Source organism: Mchenga conophoros, linkage group LG10 (assembly GCF_057382185.1).
Source record: "Mchenga conophoros isolate Kocher_MC1m ecotype Shallow Benthic linkage group LG10, M_conophoros_male_GT1.1, whole genome shotgun sequence".
NCBI classification, from domain to species: domain Eukaryota; kingdom Metazoa; phylum Chordata; class Actinopteri; order Cichliformes; family Cichlidae; genus Mchenga; species Mchenga conophoros.
Window position 1 is genome coordinate 21,776,807 of NC_140535.1, and position 11,719 is coordinate 21,788,525.

The 11,719-nt window shown below is 37.8% G+C and overlaps 2 protein-coding genes across 2 annotated transcripts in view; one reads left to right on the forward strand and one right to left on the reverse strand.

Moving 5' to 3' along the window:
• Positions 1–768: 768 nt before the first annotated feature.
• abhd11 (abhydrolase domain containing 11) lies at positions 769–8,384 on the forward strand. Its single transcript, XM_085289293.1, has 6 exons — positions 769–1,040; positions 2,475–2,619; positions 2,978–3,151; positions 3,357–3,527; positions 4,311–4,492; positions 6,384–8,384. The coding sequence occupies exons 1-6, from the start codon at positions 832–834 to the stop codon at positions 6,517–6,519; spliced, it is 1,017 nt and encodes a 338-aa protein (XP_085145419.1). The 5' UTR covers positions 769–831; the 3' UTR covers positions 6,520–8,384.
• Positions 8,385–11,387: 3,003 nt separating this feature from the next.
• Positions 11,388–11,719, reverse strand: part of bicdl2l (bicaudal-D-related protein 2-like) — a 9,360-nt gene continuing 9,028 nt past the window's right edge. Inside the window, exon 7 of the mRNA XM_085289320.1 lies at positions 11,388–11,719. This exon is cut by the window's right edge and continues 836 nt beyond it. The gene's annotated coding sequence lies outside the window, so the exon portion shown is untranslated.

Sequence of the window (11,719 nt, forward strand, 5' to 3'; positions counted from 1 at the left end):
CACTATATTCTTCATTTCCGGTTAATACTTGTACAGCTGCTGTTATTGTGTATATATTTATTTATATTTAGATTTCTTCATACATTCTTATATAGTTCTATATTGTGTATTGTGTATTTTGTTGTACAGTTATTTTATTTTCAACTTTAATTTATATATTTATCTTTATCTTATTCTTCCCAGTTAAATTTACCCTTCATTCTAATTTGTGTTGTACAGTTATTTCATTTTTAACCTTAATTTATATTCTATTCCTTCCTAGTTAAATTTACCCTTTTTAATTTTTCATATTTATTTCCTATATTATTCATAGCCTTTTCCTTTTTTGTTTTCTTTAGGTCACGAGCAGTTGTCCAAGCATTTCACTACATATCGTACTGTGTATGACTGTGTACGTGACAAATAAAATTTGAATTTGAATTTGAATTTTTCCTGAACGTGAAAAAATATTTTAGGACACTTGATTATTTTCTGACTTCTCAGAAGTCAGAAGTTCAATGGGCTGAAATTTGTGTAAAAAAAAGTGAAATCGGTTTATTTGCCTGATAAATAACAATATAATTTTTGATTTTCAGATGGTTTAGTAAATTTGTTAAGCATTGTGTATACATACAGTCACCTGTAGGTATATATGTACCTACTTTTCGACCTGGGTCGAAACAAACCCCCCGAAAATACTGTACATGGTAGAATGTGAAAAGTAACTAAATAGCGCTTCTCATGCTGCTAGCCTGATAGTCTAATTTCAGGGGAAAGAACCGCCTTCTACGTCATTACGCACAGCACAGCCAGGCCCTCTCCCTGTAGTTTCAACCTCCGGCCGCTCTGTGCATGCCCGCTCATCAGCTGTCACTGTGGCCGTGTGGAGACGCACATGCTGTTTTTCTACTACCTGGTAACGGAGCATATGCTGCCATGAGTGCTTTGTGTCGCCTGCTTCAGAGAGGACTGCTGAGCGGCCGGCCTCTGTGTCGTTTATTCCCCGGACAGCAGGATGTTAGCGGGGTGGCTCCCGCGGTCCGGTCAGCCAGCTCATCCAGGTATCCGTGCTAGCTTTCCCGGCTAACAGATGCCCTCTGCCTGTCACGTCTGTGACATGGTTCTGGGTAGATATGACAGCCCGGTGTTTCTGCTATAAAATAAAAACTGTTTAAAACCGTTATATAACCAAAGGAATCTCTGGCCATGTCATATAATTTTTGTCTTTAAACGTTACTTTCACAGTTTTACGTAAATGACATTCAGATGTTAGCTGCATGGATAACGGGCAGCTCAACTATCATCACAACCACAAACAGGATTTTAGATCTGAGCTTTTATTATTTTATATTTATATTGTCGGGATAAATAAAACAGTCTTTGCTGTGATCTAGTTCGATTATTATATGCTACATACCTTCTGAATTGCCAGCAGTTTAGCAGTCATGCTAAGCCTGATTAAAATAAATGCTAACGTTGTTGTAATAAGCCCTTAATCTTACCTTTGTTTTGTTACTTATTTACATACATACAAATGATTTTACCTTAATTACTTTAATATTATATGAATATTGAGAGGTACTAAGAGGTTTATTATTATTTAAGCAAGGTGTGCCCGGTAAACAGGCAGCTGCCTGCAGATATGGTAAATTTCCATTTCAGATATATTTTCAATATAAAAATAAATAAAAACACATTGAAAACCTCAGCTTAATTAGCTTTAACTGTGTGATATTTTCCTAGCAAGCATGACAAATATTTGCTGTTTCCAGCTCGTCAACTTAAAATGTTTAGTGCCTATCTTTGATTTATGTCTTTGTGAATGGATTATCTCTGGACGATGACTTCCTGTTTAACAAAATAAATGTATTAAAGCTGTCGCCTGGCACTGAGGGGCTTTAAAGTGTGTCGTTTTCATGTTTTATAGACTGAATAAATGAATAATCAAGCAAACAATCACAGGATGAGTCAGTGATGGAATAACTCACAAACACCTTGTCTCATTGTCCAATTAAAACCTGAATGTATTATTTTTCTCACAGTTTTCTGTCAGTGTTTTAATCTATTAACTCTTTGTACATGTTGTCATGTAATTAGTCATCTTCCCCTTGTTAACATTGTAATGACAACAATTTAAAGTCACGGTGAAATAAATAAGAACACGTTTAACATTGATATCCTATGTTTGCACGTAAGAGTAAATGTATTAAATTTATTTGTACATGTGTGTGGTTGCCTGTGTTGTACCAGTAGGTGACAGGAAAATAATTCCCATCAAAAAAATTATTTTAACAGGGCAGTTTGAATGGGATTTAATATTAGAGAAGAAAAATGCCCTGTAAGTGACTTTAAGCATTTCTACTCCCTAAAAGTTGAATAAGAGTTTTATTTGTTGGATTTATTGCAGTTCCTGTCTAAGTAGTAACACAAATCTTAGCACAGCTGGAAGCATAGAGGTTCATTCTAATAAACATGAATGTTTTTTTCTTTCCCAGCCTCCTCAGTCCTGTCAACTTGACCTACGACGTCTTCGATGGGAAGGGAGAGAGCACTCCCCTGGTGTTTCTGCACGGCCTCTTTGGCAGTAAATCTAACTTCCACTCAATAGCGAAGTCCTTGGTGCAGCGCACAGGCAGAAAGGTAATGCAGTGATGAAGACAACAGACCTGTCAGTTTTCACATCAAAAACATTCCCACTTATGTGTTCACTTTAAGCACCCTGTTAATAGTCTTCATACAAAAGCAGGTGTGGGAACGTACAGTTGACAGTGTGTTGTGTGTAATTTGATACAGCTTCCCAGCAGTCTGTGCTGTTGCGAAATTGCCCTGACAGATAATCTCTCATGTGTTTCCTTGATGAAACTCGTGTTCACAACACATTCTTTGTTCGTGCTGGGCCCAAGACAGACACAGCTGACATAAGAGCCAATTCTGCGTGTACGCTCTCTCGCCTCCTCTTCTCCAGTCCAAGTGTCCTAACTGTCCTTTGTCCAGTTAGGTGCTGACAGTAGATGCCCGTAACCACGGCAACAGCCCTCACAACCCCGTGCTGACCTACGAGGCGATGGCGAATGATTTGAACCACCTCCTCGCCCAGCTCCGTATCGACAAGTGCATCCTGATCGGCCACAGCATGGGTGGGAAAACAGCCATGACGACCGCTCTGACGCAGGTCAGCGGTCACAAAATGTCACATGAATTTATCATGATAGTGCAATTCCCTCGCTGGATGTCACCTGACCTTTTTCACTGTACATTCCTATGAACTTAATAATCCTCCTGTCCTAGCAATTTCCATTTTCCTACTGGTTTTCCCACAGTGGCATTTTTTACTTCCATTGTCCTGCTTGTTTACCTCAGTCTGTCTGTCTCTGTAGCCTGCTTTAGTGGAGAGGCTGGTGGTCGTTGACATCAGTCCTGCTCAAAGCAGCACACGGACCAACTTCCGGTATTACATCCAAGCAATGCAGGAGATGAAGATCTCCACAGACATCCCTCGTTCCACTGCAAGGCGGATGGCTGAGGATCAACTGCGCAGTTTAGTGAAGGTCAGGATCATCCATTACACTTCTATAATTTAATTTCTTATATTGTTGTTATTAAATGGTATTGCATTTCTATTATTATGTTAGTATTCAGAGATGGTTTTTTTTCTAAGTTTGTGTTATTATTTTATTTCATTTACTAAATGTATTGTTTGTTTTTCCCACCTAGACTAGTTGTAGGTAATTATCTTCATTGTGAGTGCTTTTTGATATGATACCAGTCAGTATTTTAAATAAATAAACCAATAAAACCAACCTTTTCCCCAAAAACGATTGTTAGTTTGTCAGAAGTGTCATTTATCTGTTTTGTTAAGGGTTTTTGTATAGATATTAAATCTGTAATAGCTGATCTGTTGGACCACTTGAGGTCAGCATTGTTCCATAACAAAGCCACTTACCATTTTAGAGTCTTGGAGAGACACAATAATGGCATTGATTATGATGACATAAGACCAGTATACTGTGTTCTAGTCACAGAGGCAGGCCTAAGTCTTTGTTTGTGTTAATGTTGAGCAAGAAGGCTCCAGAAGGTTTTTAAGAGCTTTTCTTCTTAAGAAAAGTTCCCTGTCACATCTGAGAAGGATGTTAGTGAGGAATGTGAGTAAAGTAAAAGAGGAAAGCTGTTTTCCATAAAACTATAAACTAATAATTTACATCTGTAAAATGTTAATATATTTCAATAAATCTATGTAGATTCACTACATACCAGCCCCTTCGCAAAAAAAAGGTGTTTATGCAGTTAACAGTTAAGCTCGTTATTCAATAACCTGCTGTTTCCTTCCGCAGGAACATTCAGTGCGTCAGTTCCTTCTCACTAACCTGGTGGAGCAGAACGGACACTATGCCTGGAGAGTCAACTTGGAGGCCATCTCAGCGCACCTTGATGACATCATGAGTTTCCCCAACTTTGACACCGGCTATGATGGACCTACTCTGTTTTTGGGTGGAGCTAGCTCTGCTTATATCAGGTATAAAACACAGATTGTGAACTTTTTTGAACAGGTAAAATATTTCCTGAAAAAGGTTCATATTATAACATTTAAAACTAAAGTATTTAGATTTTATATATTTATGAAAATAGGAAAATATTTAACAAAAAAAATGCAAGTGGACACGAAATCATTCTGGGATGCTGGGACTGACCATTTAGTCAGTTTCTCTGATTACAAAAATGTAAACAATCCAATTAAAAATGATAGAGGTTACCTTGAGCTTATCGTAAATACCTAAACTTTAACAGTTTTGCACTGTGTGTAAAGGTAATGCGACATCTATTATATGCTGGATTAATCGCTCAATGATCACAACAAGAGTCCACAGACTGAATAACAGAATGTTTTTTTCTTTTCTCCTGCTCTGTTGAGTGTTTCTGTTTATTATATCTCCTTTAGTCTTAAGCTGTACATGAGGCATAAGAGACGTTGAACTTTCTGCAACAGCAAAGACGTTTGCAGAAATACAACTTCCAGAGAGAAGAGAGCTTTTATCATTTTTTATTGGTTTTTTTTTATCCAGTTTAACTATTAATTCTAAAGTTGTAAATGCAGTTTTTAATGTACAGGTGACCATTAAATTTTAATTTAAATAATTAAACTAATTCAGATATTACTTCAAAGTAAGTGCCTGAGAGTGACTGCAGAGTGATGAGACTTAGTATTAAAAGGACTTTGGCTATACTAGCTAACATACATAATCTGTAACAGGTAAGTGAACTTGAAAGCCACTGGCTGTGAGCACATGTGTGGCTCAAGAAAATACTAATGAACTCAGGTTTAAACAACTGGAATGCAAAATGTTGTCGTAATTATTCAGACAGAAGAAGGCACAGTAATGGATATAAGAGAAATAAAATAACACATGATTATCCCTGAGAGGGTTTGCTTCAGGAAAGGCATCCAGGATGAAAAAAAAATCGAAATGTGGATCCATCTGCTGTGTGAAGCGAGCAGCAGAAAGACTTTAGCTTAGAAGTAAGCACGTCACACCAAAAAATATTCAAATATATTAAGACTGTCCTTTTATATACAGAGGAGAATGGCTAGACTGCTTTGAGCTGATAGTAAGGCAACAGTAACTCAAACAACCAGTTTTTACAACTAAGTTGTGCAGAAGAACATCTCGTATTGTTTAACATATCAAACTTTATAGCGGATAGGCTGTAATTCACACAGGCTCACCAAAATTGGGCAACAGATGATTTGAAAAAACGTTGCCTGGTCTGACATTCGGATGGTAGCTCCAGAATTTGGCGTAACAACATGAAAGCATGGATCCATTCTGCCTGGTTGCCGGTGGTGTAATGGTGTGGGGGATTATTTCTTGTACATGTCACAGCCCACCAGAGTATTGTTGCTGTCCACGGTCATCCTTTTATAAGCACAATGTATCCATGTTCTGATGGCTGCTTCCAGCAGGATAATGCATCATGTCACAAAGCTCAGATTATCTGACACAGGTTTCTTGAACATGACAGTGAGTTCACTGTACTATACTTAAAGTTTCAAGCACTTGTTGAGTTTATGCCATGATGAATTATAATATTTCTAAAACCAAAGAGACGTCTGCCCTCTACGAGCAGGACTTAGAAATCCATTGTGACTGATATAAATTCTTATATATATTTATATATGTATTATATATGTAAATATACATGAAATAAAAAGACTGTATAGTGTAAAATAAACATAACATTTAACAATATATAACCCCAAAACACGAACCCAAATACCAGTGATTAACAGGTTTCATTTATATTCCTTTAGCACTTTTTCAGTTGCATATTCATGACTTTTACCACCGCCTGTCTTCCTTATAACACCCTCCTCTTCCTCCTCCTCCTCGTGTTCACTCCTGATCCAGCTCCGACGATTACCCAGAAATCCAGAGGCTGTTCCCCAACGCAGATATCCAGTACATCCCAGATGCCAGCCACTGGATTCACGCAGACAAACCCTTAGATTTCATCAGCTCCATCATCTCCTTCCTTCAATCCTAGCTGCCTCCAGCGTACGGGTCTGAACTTTTTTTATGCTCGACACCGTGAGCATCCGCTCGTCAAAAACTGAGGGTGCCGAATCAGCAGCTTCAGCAGGAGCAAGTGTAACTATTAACGATGCTTGTATTTGCCAACACTGGACCAAACTCACCCTTATACAACAGTCAGATCATACCTTTTAACAATATAGCACTTAGTGTAATGTACTGTAGGTGAACTTTTATTTTGTTTAGCCTCTCTGCCAGACAGGTAGTGTTATTAGATTGGCTGGTTTCTAGATGTGTGTTTGTTTTTTGGTTGATTTTTAGATAATAGAAACAAAAGAATCTCCAGTTTAACATAATGGGGCAGTTTTTGGAGGCGGTATACTAATCCAAAGAAATTCTCATTTGCACAGTGCTTCGTTTGTTTCCAGTGGCTTTAGGCCGAGGACAATCTGGGACCGCTGAAGTGTAGAAAGTCATGACAGCACTGCAATGAAACAAATACTGTAAATCTTAGAAGTGATGAATGTGTTAAGCAAAAAAGGTATCAGGAAGTTCGAGCTTGGCGCAGAGGACGTGGTACAGGATTTATGTGGTCAGTTGGTTTGTCATAGGAATTTATTTTACTGTTGATAATAGTGATATATTCAGCTTTTGGTGCAGAACGCGTCTCTTCGTTTGTGTATCTGCTGTGTGTCGGACACGAGGATTTACAGGTCAGTTGCATTTTGCAAAACTCAAGGTCACGGAGAGCGATGGTTGTGTTTTTTAGGCCAACTCATGCATCTATGAAAGGTGAGCAGAAACCACACATACAGTATTATCGCACTGTTTCCTGAGTGTCTCAGGTTATAACTGGATATACTACTTATTACACACTTATGCTATTGTTTTGTCTGTCTGGGGATAAGCATCGGTAACGTCGTCGTGTCTTTGTATGTGGTCAGTCCAAATAGTGTTTTGATGAAATAATGTTTTACCAGTCTGTATCTCATTTATCTCTACAAATAAGGCGCGTATGGGTATCTCACAAATATATGCTGCAACGAGGTACAACTGTACCTTGTTATGTGATCGTAATAGTAGTGAAACTGCCATTGTGTGAATAAGCAGGGTGTTGTTAATTTGTATACGTGCCTCTTTTATCCAGAGCTCCTTTTACATTTCTGTAAAACTTTATTAAGAAAAAACAACTTTTATTCTTCAATAATAATCTAGTAGAGTTTAGATTGGCAGCTGGGTTGCCAGTTCTGTGTGAATTTTCTCACAAGGAAAAGTTCAAGCACTTAGATGTTTACCAGAGTCAATGTTTTTTGTTCTTTTATTGTCATCACGAACGTCTAAAAAGGTTTAAATGGTCAGAATTAAGTTGAGTGAAACTCTTCTTAAGTTGGTTTTTTTTTGTGAAGCTCCAGCTAGTAGAGACTCACCCTTTCTTCCTCTTTTAACCCACAAGACAGATTTTGTCTTGTTGCACAATATTAATAGTTGGTTAGCACTTCCACTTAAATGCAGATCTTGCTAAAGCTTCTGGACTGTTGCAGTGGGATGAGTGGATGACAAAGCAGAGCTCTCCATCAGCAACAGTATAAAAAAATATTGTCAAATTATTCAGTAACATTACGAGTTGTTTGAAGACTGTAACCATCTGTTCAGGATTGTATAGTTTCACTTTGAGCATGCCTTCTCTCTCTCGTCGTCAGGTGTGACTTTACTGTGCTATATACATCCCTGTTTGTTGAATATGTTACCATTATGATGGCATTCATTCTAGATAATGACATATATGTATATAAATTTTAAATGTGTGGAAGATGCATATATATGTGGAATATATATTGTTGAAAATATATTATACAATAAAATGACCAGGAAAAAAAACAGTTGGTCATTTTTCTTTCTTTTTCATATTGCAAAAAGCAAACATGCTGACAGTGAACAGAAGACTGTAAATGATGGATGTCGCTCAAAGGTTTGTGTCGAGCCTCAAAGCTGAGCCAGTTCACTGTTGCTGTCTTGGCGTTTTCCAACTTGAAAATAACTTCACTGAGAAATCAAGGGGCAGTACATGTTCATACAGCGCTGTGAAACAGTATTTGTCCCCTTCCCAATTCTTGTCACACTTACCATATTTTCCATACCATAAGGCGCGAGTAATCCGGGTCCAAAACTCCATCTGCTTCAGGTCCCAAAGTTAAACGAACACTGCAGCATCACTGAGAGTTAAAAACTGTCTAAATTCCTTCATTTTTAACATTTTTAATAAACATTTTTAATAAAATGTTTAATAATGTTGCTGCTTTACCAGACGTAAGAATTAAGTTTAACATCCAGACATCCATGAAAATAGAATTTATTAAATTTAACAGAGTTAGAAGTTAGCGGGCAGTTAGCTCACTAATTTCCACCTAAACATGACAGCATGTCCTGAGTGAGAGATTTCTGAAAAAATTAAAAGTACAGCTCTGCTATCACTTCCACCATAAATAAAGACAGAACACGTCAGCAGTGACGTTTGTAGGGTTACTGAAGTTGGGCTAGCTGGTATAGAATGATGTGCTACGTGAACGCTAGTGACACAGCTATGTTAGCATAATATTAGCACAGTAAAGCTGAAGGATGAACGCTAAGTTTTTTTCGCTCGATAAAGGTTAACATGAGGGTTCCTGATGGTTAGGGACAAATGCAATCGCATGGCAGGATGCTGTAAACGGACTAAACTTTAGTCAGGAGGACAACTGAGATAATCCATCCACAATATGAGTCATTAATATACTGCAACAACATGGGAATAGAGCAGCTGCGAGAGAATTCAACATTAATGAATCAATGGTACAGAAGTGGAGGAAGCAAGAAAAATGAGTAAAGTTTGACTTATCTGACTGTTTTGCTTAATGTGCCTTATGTATGAAAACAGACCCGTTCATCGACAGTGCGCCTTATAATGTGGTGCACTGTATGGTCCGAAAAATAGGGTACGTGTTACAGATCATTAAACAAATTTTAATTTTAGAAAAGATCATCTAAGTAGATGCAAAATGCAGTTTTTTAAAAGATGATTTCACTGACTAAGGAAAACGGTTAAACCTAACTACCAAACCTTCCTGGTCCTGTGTAAGAAAGTAATTGCCCCCAAAACCTACTAACTGATAGGTTCACCCTTGGCACCAAGAAATGCAATCAAGTGTTTGCTGTAACCGCTTGATTGCATTTCTTTTGTTTTGGCCTAATCTTATTTGCAGAATTGTTTTCATTCAGCCAAATCAGAAGGTTTTCGATTATGGAAGTTTAAGGTGATGCCAAAACATCTCAATCTGATTCACATCCAGACTTGAATCAATTCAAAACTTTCATTTTGCAGGTTTTTGGGTTTTTTTTGAGCCATTCAATGGTGGACTTGCTGATGTGTTTTGCATCGTTGTACTGCTGTATAACCAAATCGAGCTTCAGGGCACGTCCTGATGTTCAGACATTCTCATTTAGGACTTTCTGGTAGAGAGCAGAATTCATTTTTCCATCAATTACAGCAAATTGTTGTGGTCCTAACGCAGCAATACCACACTATCACCATCACGTCTGATTGTTGGTGTGGTTTTATGTCATATGTAACAGAACTCAGACCCTCCATAAAGTTCAGCTTTTGTCTCATCAGTCCACTGAATATTTTCCAAAAACGTTAAGATGCTTCTTGGAAAATGTGAGATAAGCCTTTGCGTTCTTTTTGGTCATGGATGCACTTTTTGCCCATACTCTTTCTTAATGCTGACTTATCTTGATGCATTCTCAATCATCCAGGTAAGTAAAACCCCAAAAAGTTGATTCTGTTCATCTACGTCCAGATGAACAGAATCAACTTTTTGGGGGTTAATGCTGACTTGTGAGTGCTGACCTCAACTGACGCATGTGAGTCCTGCAGTTCTTTACATGATCTGGATTGTTTTGTGACCTTTAAGTGATTTCTTGACTCACCAGGTCTGACAGTAAACAGACCCGGGTGTGGCTAGTAAACCTGAACTCAGCTTTCCAAAAAATGTGGTTAAGCACAGTTAATTCATAACTTAACAAGGAAGGCAATTACTTAAACCTACACCACAGATCATGTAGGTTTTTCCTTAAAGGTACGGTGTGTAAAATCTGACCATTAAATGTCAGTAGCTTGCACAGTTTTGTTTTCTTACCTCTCCCAGTTGAAGCACAAAATCCTGACTCCAGTGGCCGTTGTAGAACAAACAACTCTTGAGTGTTGTTCGTCTGTAGTGAGGGTAGGCTGTCAGTATGCTGTTTACCTCGGTTTGTCCACATCTACTTACTCTGTAAGAGGCTGTAAAAGTTTATAAAAGGAGTCTGGTATGAGTCAGAGAAGCTCACTGTCCGATGACAATGATAAAAAGGTAAAATGTTAAGGAAATGCTACGTGGTAATCGCTGCTTATTTTTTTAACACTCACGTGTTAGAGCCCTGACTTCAGCTCAGGAGCTGAGGCTTGTGGTAAGGAGGAGGAAGAGGATAACATTTTATTAAGATGTTTTTATTTCTTTGGTGAAAGGTTCCTCTTCTCAGAAATATAAAGATAAAGAATAGATATTAAGTTTTATATCTTGAAGGTGAAGGCATGAATTAAAATTTGCATCCGCAAATGACTACAAGTTCTTGTTTCCTCTGCTTTTGGCATACTGCATATATGACACATATATTAGGCGGGATGTGCATTGGGATACTGGATTCAACATGGCAGCTTCCACAAACAGGCGCCTGTTTCTGTGCATTTCTAATGAATTAATTCTAAGTTTAGGAGACCAGAATTTCAAATCAGCATCATGTTGCCATGGTAAGACTTAAAAGTAGTGACAGAGCACCCCATCCCCCACCACCCCTGCCAAAGAAATATCAGGAAATGTTAAAGGTAGCTGAGATTAAATGGCTCCTCAGATTTTTACAGTCACAGCCTTTTTATTCAAAATCTAGAGGAGTGGACTTTTGCTGTTCAAAACACTAATTCACTTTTCAGGCCTTGAAGCAAAACCCACATATAAAGTTTATTATTTAAAGGGACTTAAAATAAACTGAAGCTGGACACCAAGAGTGCTTTTTATACAGCATAAGAACTGAATAGGATTTTAATTAATTTACAACAACAGCATTTGTAAAACTGAATAAGATTAACAGTATTTAATAATTACATGTCTTCATATTATGTTTCATACTTAAATTGCACT

Bases quoted from the DNA above. Each gene is read 5' to 3' on its own strand.
- abhd11 (XM_085289293.1), top strand. From the start codon at position 832: ATGCCCGCTCATCAGCTGTCACTGTGGCCGTGTGGAGACGCACATGCT. The intron at 3,152-3,356 runs GTCAGCGGTCAC...CTGTCTCTGTAG, and splicing joins TGACGACCGCTCTGACGCAG to CCTGCTTTAGTGGAGAGGCT. The intron at 4,493-6,383 runs GTATAAAACACA...CTCCTGATCCAG, and splicing joins GCTAGCTCTGCTTATATCAG to CTCCGACGATTACCCAGAAA.